Source organism: Mizuhopecten yessoensis, unplaced genomic scaffold, assembly GCF_002113885.1.
Source record: "Mizuhopecten yessoensis strain PY_sf001 unplaced genomic scaffold, ASM211388v2 scaffold6779, whole genome shotgun sequence".
NCBI classification, from domain to species: domain Eukaryota; kingdom Metazoa; phylum Mollusca; class Bivalvia; order Pectinida; family Pectinidae; genus Mizuhopecten; species Mizuhopecten yessoensis.
Window position 1 is genome coordinate 1,404,365 of NW_018406720.1, and position 20,182 is coordinate 1,424,546.

Sequence of the window (20,182 nt, forward strand, 5' to 3'; positions counted from 1 at the left end):
TACATCTCATGTACGCTACATACAGCAAGTCAAGCACGTACATCTCATGTACGCTACATACAGCAAGTCAAGCACTTACATCTCATGTACGCTACATACAGCAAGTCAAGCACGTACATCTCATGTACGCTACATACAGCAAGTCAAGCACGTACATCTCATGTACGCTACATACAGCAAGTCAAGCACTTACATCTCATGTACGCTACATACAGCAAGTCAAGCATCTACATCTCATGTACGCCAAGTACAGCAAGTCAAGCACGTACATCTCATGTACGCTACATACAGCAAGTCAAGCATCTACATCTCATGTACGCCAAGTACAGCAAGTCAAGCACCTGCATCTCATGTACGCCAAGTACAGCAAGTCAAGCACCTGCATCTCATGTACGCCAAGTACAGCAAGTCAAGCACGTACATCTCATGTACGCTACATACAGCAAGTCAAGCACATACATCACATGTACGCCAAATCCAGCAAGTCAAGCACCTGCATCTCATGTACGCCAAATACACCAAGTCAAGCACCTACATCCCATGTACGCCAAATACAACAAGTCAAGCACCTACAGCACATGTACGCCAAATATACCAAGTCAAGCACCTACATATCATGAACGCCAAATACAGCAGGTCAAGCAACTACATCTCATGTACGCCCAATACAGCAAGTCAAGCACGTACATCTCATGTACGCTACATACAGCAAGTCAAGCATCTACATCTCATGTACGCCCAATACAGCAAGTCAAGCATCTACATCTCATGTACGCTACATACAGCAAGTCAAGCACTTACATCTCATGTACGCTACATACAGCAAGTCAAGCATCTACATCTCATGTACGCCAAGTACAGCAAGTCAAGCACGTACATCTCATGTACGCTACATACAGCAAGTCAAGCACCTACATCTCATGTACGCCAAATACAGCAAGTCAAGCACAAACATGACTGAAGCCTTGACCTTTTGTCCTGCCTCACGATATAACCTTGAACTTTCTATTGCCCAGACACAACCTTGACCTTTGGATTGCCCTAATATAACCTTGACCTTTATATTGACTTTCGATACAACCTTGAAACCCAACTAAAACCATATTTTGAGCGATAAATTGTCCATGAGAGAAAGAAAATATATGTATCAAATATCCCTTTGTCATTTATTTGGCGAAACAAAATAACAAAAAAATCAACCAATTTTATCATGCTGCTCTAATATTAAGACGAATCCTAAAGCCGAAAGTAAGCGGTAACATTTAACCCCAATGATATCGGCTACAACCATGACCTTCACCTGTGTAACACTACTTTTTCACATTCTTCAATTCTTTATATTCAACAATCTTAAATATATTGATGATTAATTCAGTCAAACAACTGAAACCATTTATCACTGAAAGTACATTTGTATGTAATAGTAAGGAAGGATTAATTACAGGCCTGTTACAAACCGGACTCAGTTTTATAGCCAGAATACAACCATTATTACTGATCTCTACCAGGCTAAAGAGGTTAGAGTTTCGTATCAGTGGTTTGATAAATAATATAGAAGGAGGCTGTTTCTTCAAGTATTTATTGTACACCTAGAAAAATGAACTTGTGTATGCAATTATATACACAACATTCACATAAATATCATATTAGCATTGGAGAGAAAAAAAGAGGCACACTTATAAATAATATCCTGATGTATCATAATGGTTTTGACGAGTTTATTTGTACCTGAAGACCCTGAGCTAAGCATGTCAATGTCCCAAAAAGGTGACATTTATATCTCGCTCCCGCTGCTGAATAAGGTTTTGTTGTCGACTTGACCACAGTTAAAGCCACTGACCACAGGCCAAGTTACCACAACTTATGTCATAGAAGGAGACACACAAGTACAGAGGCTCAAAAACGTCAGTCAGTTTATCTCATGTTTATAACAATCTTCTTTTATAAGTTAACATTTTGTTTTTTAGATTTGTCATCTAATGAGGATGGTCTATCAAATGTTTTCAATTTTATGTGACCTTAATTTCATCAAGTTATGGAAAGACATTTGAACTAGTTAACCTAAGGATGTAGGTTAACTATAAGATGTAGGTAAACTATAAGATGTTGGTAAGCTATCAGATGTAAGTAAACTAAAAGATGTTGGTAAGCTATCAGATGCAAGTAAGCTATCAGATGTAAATAAGCTATCAGATGTAAGTAAGCTATCAGATGTAAGTAAGCTATCAGATGTAAGTTAACTATAGGTTGTAGGTAAGCTATCAAATGTAAGTTAACTATAAGATGTAGGTAAGATATCATATGTAGGTAAACTATAAGATGTAGGTAAGCTATCAGATGTAGGTAAACTATAAGATGTAGGTAAGCTATCAGATGTAAGTAAACTATAAGATATAGGTAAGCTATCAGATATAAGTAAGCTAATGAGATGTAGGTAAGCTAATGTGATGTAGGTAAGCTGAGATGTAAGTAAGCTAACGAGACATTGATAAGCTAACGAGACATATGTAAGCTAACAAGACATAGGTAAGCAAACAAGACATAGGTAAGCTAACGAGACAAAGGTAAGCTAACAAGACATAGATAAGCTAACGTGACATATGTAAGCTAACAAGACATAGGTAAGCTAACAAGACATAGGTAAGCTAATGAGACAAAGGTAAGCTAACGAGACATAGGTAAGCTAACGAGATAAAGGTAAGCTAACGAGACATAGGTATGCTAACGAGACATAGGTAAGCTTACAAGACATAGGTAAGCTAACGAGACACTGACCACCTGAGTGTGTGTTCTCCTCACCTGCTACATGTACAAGCATGTAAACTAAATAAATGAATGAAAAGGACAGCTGTAATATATCGTGTCCAAGGGACAAACTGAGTGTGGACAGGAAGAAGAATCCTTAGCTGTGTAAGTGTGGTCAGTTGTGGTCATTCTGGGCAGGGCACCTGTCACAGGTGATGTCCTAATCAGTCTGGCTGCTACACCAGGAGATAAACTGGACATCTCCCTACTTACTGGACATCCCTAACATCTACCTATATAAGTAGTAAAGATACTGCTATTTTCATCTGACCAGACTTAATAATGTCTCTACTTTACTATACTGGGCCTAGGTACACTTAGAGATGAACGGCACCGGACATTACCCTCTTTATGTAGTAAAAATTATTATTTCACCATTTCAATATACACCCTTTTAGATAACTGCTCCTTACATAACAACATGTACTTAGGAGCGCCCCCTACATAACAACATGTAGATAAACTGGACACCCTCAGCCTGTTTTAGTAGTGCCCCCTACATAACAACATGAAGATAAACTGGACACCCTCAGCCTTTTTTAGGAGTGCCCCCTACATAACAACATGTAGATAAACTGGACACCCTCAGCCTGTCTTTTGGACAGTTTTACACCATTCTGTAATCTTTATCTAACCCAACCTTTCTGACTCTCTGTAACCGGACCTTTTTGACTCTCTCTAACCGGACCTTTTTGACTCTCTCTAACCGGACCTTTTTGACTCTCTCTAACTGGAACTTTCTGACTCTCTCTAACTGGACCTTTCTGACTCTTTCTAACCGGACCTTTCTGACTCTCTCTAACTGGACCTTTCTGACTCTCTCTAACCGGACCTTTCTGACTATCTCTAACCGGACCTTTCTGACTCTCTCTAACCGGACCTTTCTGACTCGTTATGTCATTGTTTCATTAACGTGTCAACCTCTAGCCACGATAATGAGGCACTGACCCAGAGAGATATTAATAGGACGTCATACAGGTGCAATTCATCTAGCATGAAAACTCACAACTGACACAGACTGAACCTATGATTCATAAACATAACTTCCTAAATAAAATCTAAAACCATATCCTCCCACCATTTTACTGTATAAAAGTCTCATTAATACAGCTAGACTCTGACCATGGGACCATTCAGGACACTGGTAAACAAAACAGAACTGTATGATAAACATGCCAGTCTCAGGCTTGTGGTTCTACATAATTACTGACCAAGTGACGCATCGGCTGCTTACCATCAGATAATTACCAACTATTATACAGGTCACTGTATTTTTTTCAGAAGTCATTATCACCTTGAAATAGGTCACATTATAATATATAGGTTGGTAGCAACTCTAAATGAGTCACACCATTTCTGGTCACTATCCTGTGGCCAATTTCCTTGAAAAGGTTTTGCAAGAAATGCGGATTATTCATATCATCTAAATATTATTGAATATAGATGATACATTAGTGCAAAACATCTCCAAAAATGATAGCTAGGTTATGCCTGAAAAAGACGCACTTAAGGGAAAAAAACACCAGGAAATAACTGATTATTTATATAGTGGTACCGGCTTATAAGAGGACAATCGTGACCAGCTGACATTACATAGCAACAGATCATCTTACCTAGCAACAAGACATCTAACAGACAAAATAAGATTTCATGAAGCAACACATTATTTTATACAGAAAGAAAGTAAAGCATGCAAAGATATTACTCACCTCTACACTTTTAAATACAACGATTTTCACGACTACAATGTTGATGAAATTTGCTATAGATGAATGTTTATATACACTGTTGACCTGAAAGATAAAAGACAACAATCAGAATGTTTAAAATAAGAAAATAGTACCATTTAACTGGCTTTGCTTTCTGACATTTCAGTGACCATATTAACAAACCATAGGGTCTTCAGATGGAAATAACACCCTATAAATTTGTAAGTTATTAAATAACATCCTAATGAGTTTGTAAATTATTAAATAACACCCCAATGAGTTTGTAAGTTATCAAATAACACCCTAATGAGTTTGTTAGTTATTAAATAACACCCTAATGAGTTTGTGAATTATTAAATAACACCCTAATGAGTTTGTAAATTATTAAATAACACCCTAATGAGTTTGTGAATTATTAAATAACACCCTAATGAGTTTGTAAGTTATCAAATAACACCCTAATGAGTTTGTGAATTATTAAATAACACCCTAATGAGTTTGTAAGTTATTAAATAACACCCTAATGAGTTTGTGAATTATTAAATAACACCCTAATGAGTTTGTAAGTTATCAAATAACACCCTAATGAGTTTGTTAGTTATTAAATAACACCCTAATGAGTTTGTAAGTTATTAAATAACACCCTAATGAGTTTGTAAATTATTAAATAACACCCTAATGAGTTTGTGAATTATTAAATAACACCCTAATGAGTTTGTAAGTTATCAAATAACACCCTTATGAGTTTGTTAGTTATAAAATAACACCCTAATGAGTTTGTGAATTATTAAATAACACCCTAATGAGTTTGTGAATTATTAAATAACACCCTAATAAGTTTGTTAGTTATCAAATAACACCCTAATGAGTTTGTGAATTATTAAATAACACCCTAATGAGTTTGTAAGTTATCAAATAACACCCTAATGAGTTTGTGAATTATTAAATAACACCCTAATGGGTTTGTAAATTATTAAATAACACCCTAATGAGTTTGTGAATTATTAAATAACACCCCAATGAGTTTGTAAATTATCAAATAACACCCTTATGAGTTTGTGAGTTATTAAATAACACCCTAATGAGTTTGTGAATTATTAAATAACACCCTAATGAGTTTGTCAGTTATCAAATAACACCCTTATGAATTTTTTAAGTTATTAAATTAAATAACACCCTAATGAGTTTGTAAGTTATCAAATAACACCCTAATGAGTTTGTTAGTTATTAAATAACACCCTAATGAGTTTGTGAATTATTAAATAACACCCTAATGAGTTTGTAAGTTATCAAATAACATCCTTATGAATTTTTTAAGTTATTAAATTAAATTACACCCTAATGAGTTTGTAAGTTATCAAATAACACCCTAATGAGCTTGTTAGTTATTAAATAACATCCTAATGAGTTTGTAAGTTATCAAATAACACCCTAATGAGTTTGTAAATTATCAAATAACACCCCAATGAGTTTGTCAACTATTAGATAACACCCTAATATTTTTAGTATAAACTTTATTTTATTTCATATCTGTACAAATTTATTGCATGTATTTGATTAATATGACAATGAAAAAGGATTTAAAATATATTTAAATTAGATATCAGTATCAAATATATATATACATATGTACGATCGTAAAATTTGACAATCGGGGTGTAACAGCCATTGAATATGATCATTTTATTGTACTACCATCTCACATACAGAGCCGATAATAACTACACTGTAACAACGATTCGGCTAGATTTCTTGTACTTTAGTAATACCAAAACTACAGATATCATCTAGTTCATAACAGTATAAAACTTCTCTTTTTTACAAAGAAATGTGATGAATGCCCTAGATGAGATCAGCCTGTGTTTTCACTGGTACCTCATCACTCAAGATATGAAAATGGGAGTTTTTACTACTAAGCACATCCACACCAAGATATGCCTAAATCATAACCTCCCATTTAGATAAAACCTTTATATTTCAGCTGACACAAGCAATACAGTGTCGTAGCATCATGAGTGCAAGTATTATTACTTAATTGAGTGTAATATAACCAGTGCTCCACAAAACACGATAACACAGGGCCAGTGCTCGGAACACAGGGAGCGAATGTAGCCCATCACCACCCCAAATTAAGGTGACATTTATCAGCCCCCTTCCCCCTCTCTAACATCTACTTACAATGTAAATTGTTCTTCTGCCATTTTCTGTTAGATTTTGATTGAAGCTAACTACATCCAGTTAAACCAGTGAAATATATGGAATACTTGACATTATTATCCAATTCATTCCTACGCGCCAGAGTTACGCTGAGTTACGCATGAAGAAGGAGTCAATCAGGATGATAGAACCGAACCTCATCTAAATCACGAGCACGCTGGCCTACAGGAAGAACAGGATAACAAAGGCAGATGCCACGCCGATTTGATAATTCTAATAAGTCAAGACAGATGTGTAAAACTCTAGCTGACCATCTGACGATCTATAATATGATATCTGCCACAAATTCAAACAATTTTTGGAAGAAAAAGTTGAGGAGAATTATATTTTTGTTAGAACGAAAGGTAAAACATTTTTTTTAAATCAAGGATGTGAATGACATTGACTAATAAGTAGCAACCAGTATGCATTTCCAACATAAACATTTTGCAGGAAATTTAAAAACGAGGTAACAAAATCAAAGGGAGATAATATAGGTGGTAGAAGGCTCCAAAATTACATACAAAAATAAATAAAAGAATAAACCGTATGAAATATACAAAACAAAATAAACTTAATGACATAAAATACAAAAAACAATAAAACATACTTACTATCGCCATTAATGTTAATATATATTTTTCTAAATCCCGGCCATGGTACCGATACATCTCGTAGTCGGCGGCCACCATGACTTCTAAATGTCTTTTTAGTGAAGCGGAACGTCTATGTACATGATGATAGGGATGGGGATGATTGTTACTGTACAAATTAGGACTATTTAACACTTTATTGTCTTTTAATATAGAATCCACACTATCTTTCCTCCTCGTATGCTTGTAATTTTCTGAAAAGACAAAAATTAAACAGCATTTCAGTACAACAGTTTATTAAATTTGATTCTTTTGAAAATTTTCCAACATGCTATAACAACATTTGATCAGCATATTTTGAACTATTTTTATTTTTCCAAATATCAATTTTATCAAACAAATAAATCAGAATCAGACCAGGGTGTGTATTAGAGTAAGTATGATAGGTATGACAGACCAGGGTGTATATTGGAGTAAGTATGGTAGGTATAGGACAGACTAGGGGGTGTATTGGAGTAAGTATTGTAGGATAGGACAGACTAGGGTGTGTATTGGAGTAAGTATGGTAGGTATAAGACAGACCAGGATGTGTATTTGAGTAAGTATGGTAGGTATAGGACAGACTAGGGTGTGTATTGGAGTAAGTATTGTAGGATAGGACAGACTAGGGTGTGTATTGGAGTAAGTATGGTAGGTAAAGGACAGACTAGGGTGGGTATTGGAGTAAGTATTGTAGGATAGGACAGACTAGGGTGTGTATTGGAGTAAGTATGGTAGGTATAGGACATACCAGGATGTGTATTGGAGTAAGTATGGTAGGTATAGGACAGACTAGGGTGTGTATTGGAGTAAGCATGGTAGGTATAGTACAGACTAGGGTGTATATTGGAGTAAGTATGGTAGGTATAGGACAGACTAGGGCGTGTATTGGAGTAAATATGGTAGGTATAGGACAGACAAGGGTGTGTATTGGAGTAAGTATGGTATGTATAGGACATGCAAGGATTTATAATGCAGAAGCATCAAGAGTAAGACCAGCAAATCCTCAATATTAGTTATCAATCAACGAGAGGAGACATAAGTCCACTTAAATTCCTGTAAAAGTCAACTTGGTCTTTGAGCCGACAGCGGTAACACCCTGCATGTGCCCTGCAGTGGGCCTACAGTGTGTGTCACTGATCAGCTGGTGTAATACTGGTGTAATACTCAGGTGTTCTAACTGATCTCCTCAAACAACGAGTTCCTACGATTTCATGTATCATTGGGTCACTAGAAAGTGACTTGTTACTGAGATACTTTTAAAGCCCGATGGCGTATAATGTCACTTGTACCTTTAATATCACCGGTACTGACATATCAGAAGGTATCTAATCAAATCTTATATATTAGAATTCAAGATTTGATAGCATAGAACTCTACAAACATTTCACTTTCAAATGAAGCCACTTCAACTTTATGGAGTGAAAGTGATATTGTGACGTATTATATGTGTAAATTTTATAGCAGCATGATATAGTTGTGTGCTTCTTCAAAAGATCAACTCATCCAAGAAAGAAATATAGTTCCAGACAGAACAGTTATCTCTGCTGAGTATTGAAAAACCTGCTGTGCTTCCAGGATTAAAGCTGCAGCCTAGATATAAGTATCTGGTCTGTAGCAACGGAACTCACACATGCGAAGAAAACACCAGTTATGCAGAATCTATAAATTTATACCTATGTATCTAAATTTTATTCAAAAAAAAAAATTAAAAAAAATGGTGTAGCAGACAGGAAGCAGAATATTATCAGCTTTCCCGACCAAGTTCACCGAGAACAGATAGTTGTGGTTAAGATGATGTGCAGAATGTTCTACAAGTGTGTCAAATGTCAGGAGCCTCGGCTCTCTCTGAAACGAGGACAAACATCATCTTTATACATCACAAGAAGTTTGTTTCAAACTTTTCAGATAGAGGGGGGGTTCAAGTAGATGATAAAGAAAAGACTGAACAATGGCAGGGACCTGTGTAGGTCTAGCATGTGCACTGGTGCAGCGACCCCGAGTATAATAGATGAGGGCGTACTTAGTAACCAGGTAGCCTGTAGTTTTATGCTATGTCTATCACATACAAACCACGCAGACACAAACATTAGTGGTAGTCGAGAACTTTCAAAATCTATGTTTATCAATAATCAAGAATTTTAAAGAGAAAAACACTCCAAATTATCATGTAAAATAAGTTTTAAGTGAAAGTAAATCTTGCGGGTTTTTGTACATTATAGTTTCCATGATGACACATACATGATAGGTAAATCTCCCCTAGACAAGGTCGTATTGCCTCAACGTGTTCTATACATCGTAAATACATCAACGGCCTGCTACACACTACAACTGCAGATAACTGAACCAGTGATGATACGTTAAAATCAAATTTAGAGAAAATATTTTTAAAAAAACTTCATTTTTCTGGAACAGATCTACTAAAAGAATTCAAAGAATATGGAAAACATGCCCAATTCCTTTATTTTTGTTACCAGATATTTCATCCTCTTCTTTTACTTTAGAAATCACCAGAATCCTCTTATCTTTTTTTTTTGCTTAAATTCAATTAATTCCACTCCTGGAACAGCTATGCAATTTAGTCTGGGTTTTTTTGTCAAACAGAGGTTAAAGTCAGCACTATATGGCTATTGTTATTACACTATGCAACAAGCTTTCTCCCCACAGAAATTAAAAGTAAGGATATAACAGTTTTATTTCAATATCCTCTTCAAATAATCCATTTCTTTGGAATGGCTTTTGTTAATTATAGAATTACAGCCAATGTTTTTAATGGCTATATGATTTCAACCCTCAATTTGTTTTTGAATATCGCGATGTCGGTCAACATTTACAAGGTTAGTGATACCATTTACAATGCTGAGGAGAGACATCTGTTCCTTCATCCAACATAAGGAAATAAGAAATAGTCTAAATCATTAAAACTAGAGACGTTTTTGTGTACAAATTATGCGTTTATATAATCAACATTGACCATAAGACCAGTATACAGGTTTATAGCTCCCTGCTGATTGAGGACAAAGACTTCCACCACAGCCCTGATCACTGTAAACAAACTGACTGGTAATACCTCCATGTAGCTCATCAAATATGGCCAAAAAAAGTACAAAGAAAGTGATCTATCATTATAAAACACTTATAAACTTCTTGTCACAGAAACACTGATATTAATCTGTTCCTTTAATTTCTGTTTGAGAAGTTTTCTACAGAGATGTTATCTACACATCAGAATTTCCTTGATCCAGTGTTATTTGTCCAAAATCTCCAGAAACTTGATTGATGTCAAGAACATTATTCCACAGAATATTAATACAATTTATGACGACCACAATATCTCAGAATACCATTAGCATTAATGTGTCGTGATACATAAGCTGCTGGACGTTAACCTTCACGAAATATCCTCACAAAGGGAGATAATTCTCGACTGATTGAAGCAAAGGGATTCAAACTAACAGCGACGCTAACAAGGTATGACCCACAACAATAACGAAATTAGCTTCCCACCATGCAAGTCAATAGAATCATCCAACTGCTTCCCCCTCCTGGCATGTCCCTCCCGATTACTCTATAATTAGTATAACCTTTCACCCCAATGGGTGAGTCTGGTCCGACCCTCAGTATTGTGATCTGCGGAGATTTGTAGGCCAACATACCTATTATGACTTTAATCGTTGTGTGTTTGCTCATGAGTGGCAAATCTGTTTTGCATAGTTTACAAACAAATTATGGGTCAGTAGGTACTAATCTTACCATTGCTACAAAAAAGTATTAATTCTAGGGCAGGACGGTTCTAGGGCAGGACGGTGATCATAGGAATTTCCAATGTCCAAAATTAGGACTTTATACGGTTGTGAATCTGTGTAAGTGTCTCAAAGCTTGTTGAAGTGATGACATCAGGTAGTCCGGGGTCAAACAAGCAGGTATTCAATGTCTCCGTCAGTGTTAACTGAACCTCACCTTCACACCCCTCCATCGCATGCCGTCAAACACGCGGCAGTATTTCCCGTCACGACATTTACAACATGCACAAGAATGCTTTCTCCTACAACAATTGCCTTGGGCTGGGTACCTCCCTAACATCTGATTTATGGTCTCAAATTCAAACTATAATGGACAGCGAAAATATTCCATTTTTCATTAACAATGCGGAGATTTCATTAGCTCTTGTTAACATCTGCAATGACTATGAAAGAGCACATACAATGTTTTTGTCATGGAAATGTAACATTTAAACTCCAATTACAGGTGATTGATGGAGGGATGTAGAGGTACCAGTGCAGGTCTACCACCACAGATACCATCTAATGACCGCTGGTCAGTACCCGGCCAACCTTAATGTCCGACCAACACACTCCCTCATCTCATATCTATTTCACTTTAACAATGACATATTTGAAATAAGATCATATTTGTTTGGGGCAAATTGTAAACACCATATATGGATTGGAAGGAGCTTCCGAATTCCCTAGAAGTTAGAAAAAATAGCCTTCATTATAATAAATTCAAAAAGACTTCAGTAAAAAATAGCTTGACACAAGGGGATAACCATCACAAAGGTAATTACAGCTAGCTTCATTCATGTTAAAATATAGACGCCATCTACATAGGATTGTGCTAATGTGCAATTTTGCATTCATAGCAATAAGAGAGAAGTGGAAAGTGTAATTTTTTCGTATCTCCAGTTCTGATCCATTAGAAGCAAATAGGGTCATGAATACTTGTCTATCAACATATCTTATTCATAGAACTGTCCCACTATTTCCTCAACTACGTAATTTCCGCTATATCTGACAAGATTCATCCCTTAAGAATGTCAACCACAGTCATTCATGCTTTGTCACATTGTGGTCTTCAGAGTCTCGACCCAACAACTCGCAAGCATTTCACTGAGTCGCATTCCAACGACTCACAATCATTTTGGAGTCCCGACCCAACGATTCACAAGCATTTTACAGTAATGACCCAACGATTCACAAGCATTTTACAGTAATGACCCAACGATTCACAAGCATTTTACAGTAATGACCCAACGATTCACAAGCATTTTACAGTAATGACCCAACGATTCACAAGCATTTTAAATTTCATAGATTTGTGACCTAACAGTTCACAAGCATTTCATAGAATTGCAACCCAACAGTTCACAAGCATTTCATAGATTTGGAACCCAAAAGTTCACAAGCATTTCATAGATATTGGCATTAAGAAAAATACTTTACTTTGCAGCTAATCTGTGTAGATATTTGATGACATTTTCTATCTGGAATTTGATTTTTATGTGTTATCTACTTATTTTATATGATGGTAAACTGAGCGTATGAGGACTTTGTTGATTGGGATCAGCCGGCCAGGGTATAACACAGAACTTGTTAACCCTTTTATCAAGTGGATGTGTCATGTTTTCAGGACTTCCTACTTTAACTGTTAAATAGCCTTGTATCCACTTACAATTTTTTTGACTTTGATATTTTCTCCAAATAATTGATAAAGCAGAATGGATTCATCAATTCAAAAAAGAGTTTTACAAATAAGAATCTTATTCAGGATAACAGCTTTACAAACAATGCCCCTATTCAACATAGTAGTTTTGCAAATAATGTCCTGATTAAAGGAACCAGTACCTGTAATTAAAATCTGGAGGACAGTCTGAGGTTTGTAGCACCTGTATAAGGAGGTAGGTGAGGATTTACAACCGGTCAAGATTCCAGAGAAAAAACACCTGGACAGGTGAAAGAACTCTGACAACTTTCTTTTACTTAAAAAGCCATTGACATCTCCTCACACATAGACGATCCCAAAAAGTAACTCAAAAACATTTACGATTCTGCAAATTTCCATTTTCTCTTTCATTGACAACAGATGAGCGTACTGGTGTTGTTTGCATACCTGAGATTTACCTGGCCGGACCGGCTTTGATCCGTGTGATCTGACACCTGATGACATCTGTAGACCTACTACTAACTCTCACATTCTCGACACAAATGGACATTTAATCGGTTCAAAATATGGAATATATTAACCAGAAAACATCACTTCTTGTTTGCATACAGAAGACTTAGGTGCGGTAAGTCACTTAGTCTAGATTGGCAATAGTGGACATGGACAGGGACTGCAGGCGGTCAGTGTCTTGTTAGGGCTTGCCTGGTGGCATGAGGAGTGACCTTGTGCCCTCTGTCTCAGGCTCCACTGGACACTTGTGTCCATCACGTATGACGTTATCGTAGGTAAATTGAAACTCTGTAATATTACACTGACCAGCGCCAACAAGCCGAGAGGACAAAAAGACTTTTCCAAAGAGTGCTAAAAAGACCATGAATAATGAGGTGGTAACGCTACACCGCGGATATCCTCACAGTCGAAAACATCACAGGAATCATCGCATCACATGAATACGAAAATACTCTCAATCTATTTTTTATTCTGTTTTTCTATAAAGGTCACTGACTTATAGTGTTTCGTATTTCAGGAATATTCTGTATTAATTTCGAGTACCAATCAATATAAGCTGACCTTACACCAGTGGACGGTTAGCAAATCCCTTGTATTTCCTGCTGATCTGTCAAAAATGACAAGGATTAGCCGCGTCCTAGTATATAAACTTTATCTGGAAACTCATCAATTCATAAAAGCAACGTCTTTTTTTTCCAGAAAGACATTTTTCATCCATCTCTCAATCATGTTTAACTGTTGTCTATTTCAGACTTGTCAAAACTGATACTTGTGACATTTTTTTCCTCACATTCTTTTAAATTTTTTCAGATGTCATATTAAATATTTGAAACTTTGTTTCCATCATAATGCCCTATGAATCATGTGTCTGCATTCCAGTACACAGCCTTCCCCATTTGCTGTCTGTTAATAGCAGTAGAAAATCTAATAACCAAGTGAAGAGGATCAAATTATCCACAATATGAGTTGAACACCACAAAAAATGTTATCATAAAAAAAGTAATCATAAGTATAGCATTGTGATTACCCTAGTGGGGATGCAGCTAAGTTGTGAGATAGTATCTGGGGGGAAGTGGTTTGTACACCTGGGTTTATTGTGCAGGTGATAAAGTGTTGGCTTGTAAGGAATTCTGATGGAGTAGGTCCCTTTTATGGCTCTGAGTCAGTCCCCTTTTGACTTCGAAGGTAGATAGCTTTGATGTCAAAAATGATTCTGATCTTATCATATGCGAGATGATGGAGAATTGTCAGCTTTGGTATCAGATGAAGCACTGGTCAACTGTACACTTGTACAGAGGCTGAGGGGAGAGTGTAGACAGACCCTCCTCAGGTGTAACACCAGGTAAACGACAGGTAAAACGAGACTGCTGCAAAGGACAATCAGACCCTCTTAATGGATTATTATCTGTTTGTGAATGAAATCTGCCATCTGATGAGAGCAGCGGGGCCCAACACAATGGTACCAGTCACATGGATCTAGATGGTGATTTTGATACCATGGAAACAGATACACATACCTGGAGGTTGATTTTTGCCCTAACCCTTTGACTACTGACACAGAAAACTAATTCACACCGGCAATTTCATTGATGGTGTGTATAAACAATCACTGGGGAACGGTAGTAACCGCATGACAGGCCCACTTCTGGTGGCCATGTTAGTATTGGTGACAGTGTCCTCAGCTCGTAAACTGAAATACAAGTACACACCAATATTGACAAGGGTCTGGATAGGCCATCACTGACATTATACTGGTCTGTCAGGGAGGTGGTTATTGAACATAAAACCTGAATCTATCACAAAGGTGGGGGAGGGTGGCTAACACAGGTAGACATGGGTATAATGACAGGTAGGTATGATGACAGATAGGTATGATGACAGATAGGTATGATGACAGGTAGGCATGGCACTAGGTAGATATGATGACAGGTAGGTATGATGACAGATAGGTATGATGACAGGTAGGTATGATGACAGCTAGGCATGGTAATAGGTAGGTATGATGACAGGTAGGTATGGCAATATGTAGGTATGATGACAGATATGTATGATGACAGGCAGGTATGATGACAGATAGGTATGATGACAGATAGGTTTGATGACAGATAGGTTTGATGACAGGTAGGTATGGCAATAGATAGGTATGATGACAGATAGGTATGATGACAGATAGGTATGATGACAGATAGGTTTGATGACAGGTAGGTATGATGACAGGTAGGTATGATGAAAGGTAGGTATGATGACAGATAGGTATGATGACAGATAGATATGATGACAGATAGGTATGATGACAGATAGGTATGATGACAGGTAGGTATGATGACAGATAGGTATGATGACAAATAGGTATGATGACAGATAGATATGATGACAGGTAGGTATGATGACAGGTAGGTTTGATAAGAGGTAGGTATGATGACAGCTAGGTATGATGACAGATAGGTATGATGACAGGTAGGTTTGATTAGAGGTAGGTATGATGACAGATAGGTATGATGACAGATAGGTATGATGACAGATAAGTATGATGACAGGTAGGTATGATGACAGGTAAACATGGCAACAGTAACAGACAGTACTTGCCTTTACTTATACATTTCACAAAAGTTTAAATCAGCAGTCTTTAAGATACAGACAGACAATGTAATTCTAGAACAACTTTTTCTATTAAGGTAAAGGTTTTAGATTCACATGCTCATATCAAAGTGAAGGTTTTGTATTTACTGGCCTACAGGCCTTGTGCCAATGTTTATAATTCTCAGGATGAGCAGGGTTTTGACTGACCAGAAATGAACACCATTACATGCCTAGTAATGCCCCAATGACCTGCATGTTTCTACATCAAATCTTCTCATGTTTTGTGATAATCTTTGCCCTTATTTCCAAAGGTAGGTGGCTGAAAGTTCAAGTGTATTTTTAGTGAACCTTCCTACAGCAGCAGACTGTATTTTAAATGACCTTGTCTGAGGGATCCTCAGTTTGTAATGTTCGTTTCTAGTTAGAGCTTATGTCTATAATACACAGATACATTGAACTACTTAGTTTAAACTTGTTCCCTGTGAGGCCAATACCAAAATAACAGATCACACCTGTCATAAAAAGGAAGTTTTCTAAAAAAATCTAATAGATGAAAAGACATTGTCTCATGTCTGCATGACCACAAAAAACATCTAACACAGACACTGAGATATATATAATTCATATCCTGGCACAGGAAACAATCAGGTTTGGCTGTATGAACTCCTGGCCAATAGGAACTAGCCTTGTACTGAAACCACTGGGAATGCCAGTGTTTTTTATGAATGAATCCCTGGCCAGATGGCAGTGTTTAGGTCATAGTATGCCATCATCCACTGACATGGGGATACAGGGGGCCTGGTGAAGGTCAGAGGACCATGTTCTGGTCCCTCCCAACCTGGCAAGCCTCCCCGGCAGTAACATTACAGAGGTTTCATCTGACCTGTCATCTGTAATTAAGGAAGGTTGTAGTGGTTTGTATGTTGTAGATCTGTATCAATTTCGGGTTACACCCCAATTCTAGAGCATTATCCTTACCTCGGAAACACTCTGGAGAGATAACAGCTACCAAGGTTTTATTGATGCTTAGATACAGCCAGACAATAACATGTCTGTTACACAACCAAGCTACAAGTGCCACTTACAAAGTCATTCTCAAGGTCACACTTTCATAACTATCATCTCTATGCAACAGTCTGACAAGAAAAAAAGGTAAATTTTGACCTTCATAATGACCACTGTTGACCAATGAAGTGTCATTGAGTAACCATGAATGACCACACCAATAAATTATATTGGCTAATATTCAACCCTAGATAGTTCCTGCTCTGACACTATTCTTTCCACCTGACCTAGCAAGGACGGAGTCTAATAAAGCCGGTTATAACTGGCATCCTTGACACGCATGTATTCTGGTACCACACCTCTTGAACATGAAATTGAAATAAAAGTAAATTCTTGGTGCCAAAATGATACAAGTTTGCCAGGCGTGACCTTCGTAATACTGTCTATAAACACAAATTATCATAGACAGGAGTAAATATGTGAGGGATAAGTATATCCTTATAAATCACCTACTCTTAAATTATGGAAACTCTATCAGATAAGTCAGAGATACATAGAGACCTGTTGTTAACAGAGTTTCTGGGGGCGTCTGTTGAAATCACTTAACTCTGTAGAGAAAAACTCAAGCCAGAAAATTCACACTGCATGTGGAAAACCCATCATGATATGTTAACCAATTCTTGGTTACATGAAAAGTTGAATTCCTGCCTCTCTCCATCCGTCACTCTCTGTCAGAGTTTGTAATCTGGAAAATCATGAGGCAACGAATGACGACCCTCTAAGAGCTTTAGAAGTATAATCTCTGAGCCACAGCGCTAAAGGTTGTGAACCTCCGACCCCCCTATCATACACACCATCTCAGACACAATGACCTGTACATGTGTAATAACATTCAACTTCTTTGTATATTTACGTCAGGAAACGCGGTGCAGCAGTATGTCCCAAGTTTAGGTTCGGATTATGTTTCAGTGGTTCGGGGCCCTGTTGGTTCGGAGTCTCAATGGTTCGGAGTCCTGTTGGTTCGGAGTCTCAATGGCTTGGAACCCCGATGGTTCATGCCTAGAGAACAGTACTTCCTTTTTGAAATAATGTCATTCAAACTGGTATAACAAGATGTCATGTTAATGATAGTGTATCTAAATAGGCAATATAAAATACACAAAATGGAGTCATTGATATACACATAACATTGGTCTCTGTGTTTAACTCCTCTGCCATCGTAATAGCTACCAAGAATTTTCAAAACTTGTAGGTAGTTTTAAGTGCACACTGTCAAGTTCAGTTTTACATCTGTGTTTGCTGTGATGTGTGCGCATCATGTAATGATTAGAATGTAAGCAGAGCTGAAATTTCTCGTAGAGCCTTCCCAAACATTGTAATACCTCTCAAGTGTATTGTTTAGCAGGTATACTTCTGGTACAAATTACCTCATGAAATATCTATACAAACAAATTGTTTGCAAACATAATTAATTTGAACAAATGGAATTTCGAAGAAGCTTTTAGGATTTATTTCGAGTAGAATATAGATTCAAATGCTATATATCTAATCTTGGGAGAGATGAATATTGGAGATTTGTCACTGAGCAGAATTGCTTTATTTTGCAGTATAGTGGTACCACATGCCAGACTGATAGTGCACCCTATCCAAAACTCCACTTCAAACAATGCTGATTTTGACTAGTGAAAACGTTCCATAGGCCGTCAGGTTTTTTGTTTTCTGTTTTCTGTTAGAGGGGTAAACAAGTGCAAATATTTCCCTAGCAACAATATTTAAATCATTACAGTAGGCATAGCTATGTTCTCATCAAATTCCCAGGGTATTTCTAAGATGCCAACTTTTACTTTCTTTTCCTCAGCAGCAACATTGAAGTCTCCTATATTAATCCTATTCTATGACACAATATAACTACACAATTATCACTTTTCCTAGCAGCAACACATTACTCTTCCAATCCACCAACTTGTATTACAAAGTTCACCTGATTTACCTCACAAAGCTTGCTTTCCATGTTATTTTGGATGTCCATGACCTTGATATAGTAGCTGTGAGGTTAAGACACTCAATATATGGGGATTTTTGTGGAATTAATTTTTCTGCAATTTTCACTGTATGAAAATTCGCGAATTCAATATGACAGCAAAGCGATACTTATAACATAACACTTCCAACAAAGTCATTCTACAACACACTTTGTAAATCTGTATACAGTACCTACACTTTCATGGACATCTTTACCCAGCGACTAGTGTTGCTTTACTATTTGTACTAAAGTAACCTCTGTGGTTTGTGGTCGCCATGGATATGAAGCATGCCATATAAATAACTTCCTGTGTTTGTCGCCTAGTGACCCTGTCCCATTCATAAAATGTGGACACTCAGACTGGACATATGACGGTAAACTTGTAAAACTTATCCTGGTATGGTCAGCTTATGGCCTTACAACAAGTCAATTAAATGAAGTTTTCATCACAGATTTTCATGAAAGCATAAAGGAGTATGTAAGACGTTTCCTGTTTGTTATTCTATACAATAAAACACAGCTAATCTGTTTACTGTTATAACTAGGTGATTGTAGTAGTCTGAAGGATAAAGAGTTTTAGTGTCAGCATCTTCCATATCTATGTCAGAACAACCACCAGTGTTTACATTAAACATACAAGGACCAACTGGTAAGACCTACACCAGAGTAGCTACAAAATGTATTTCTATACCCTCCCTTGTAAAACCCAACTTAATCCTAAAGTAAAGAGCTAGTTTTGTTTACAGTGTAGTCGTGTGCTTTCTATATTTACAACATAATTATGAAGCTTCAATAAAAAAAATAACGTTTTGATTTTTTTCCTGAAGGTTTACATTAAATTATTATCTTGTATCCTAAGGCAGGGAGTCCCATTGGCCTGTGTTGTATCTCCAAAAAAGAAGAGTTCCAAAATATTTGGTATCATTCTGACTTGGAGTTGGTATTAATTATAATTTCCTTTTTCACAAAACAATGCCCAGGGATACGATCGATGCACTTCTTGATTAACGGTAACTAGTACTGTACTGTCCATAATATCTGGTAAAAGCTTACATTTTAAATATCTAATAATTACTCAATTTACTGAAGTAATTTCAAAATGTTCTATTTCCCTATAATGGCAGGCAACCTATGGTTTTCTTCATATAAAGAGAAAATGACATAAATTTAATTGGAAAAAAATATTTGAAGGCCTGTAAACAATACAAGGTTGGTGGGTTTAAGCTCTGACTAAATCATATATCGTTGTGTATCTATTTTTTTTAAAGTGACTGCAGTTT

At 36.7% G+C, this 20,182-nt stretch overlaps 1 protein-coding gene across 1 annotated transcript in view; it reads right to left on the reverse strand.

The window, feature by feature from the left end:
• Positions 1-20,182, reverse strand: part of LOC110452647 (A disintegrin and metalloproteinase with thrombospondin motifs 9-like) — a 177,184-nt gene that overhangs the window by 111,016 nt on the left and 45,986 nt on the right. The window contains exons 4-5 of the mRNA XM_021501288.1: positions 7,325-7,557; positions 4,515-4,598 (exon numbers count right to left, since the gene is read on the reverse strand). Coding sequence (XP_021356963.1) covers positions 4,515-4,598; positions 7,325-7,557 — 317 coding nt within the window. The remainder of the gene's footprint in view (positions 1-4,514; positions 4,599-7,324; positions 7,558-20,182) is intronic.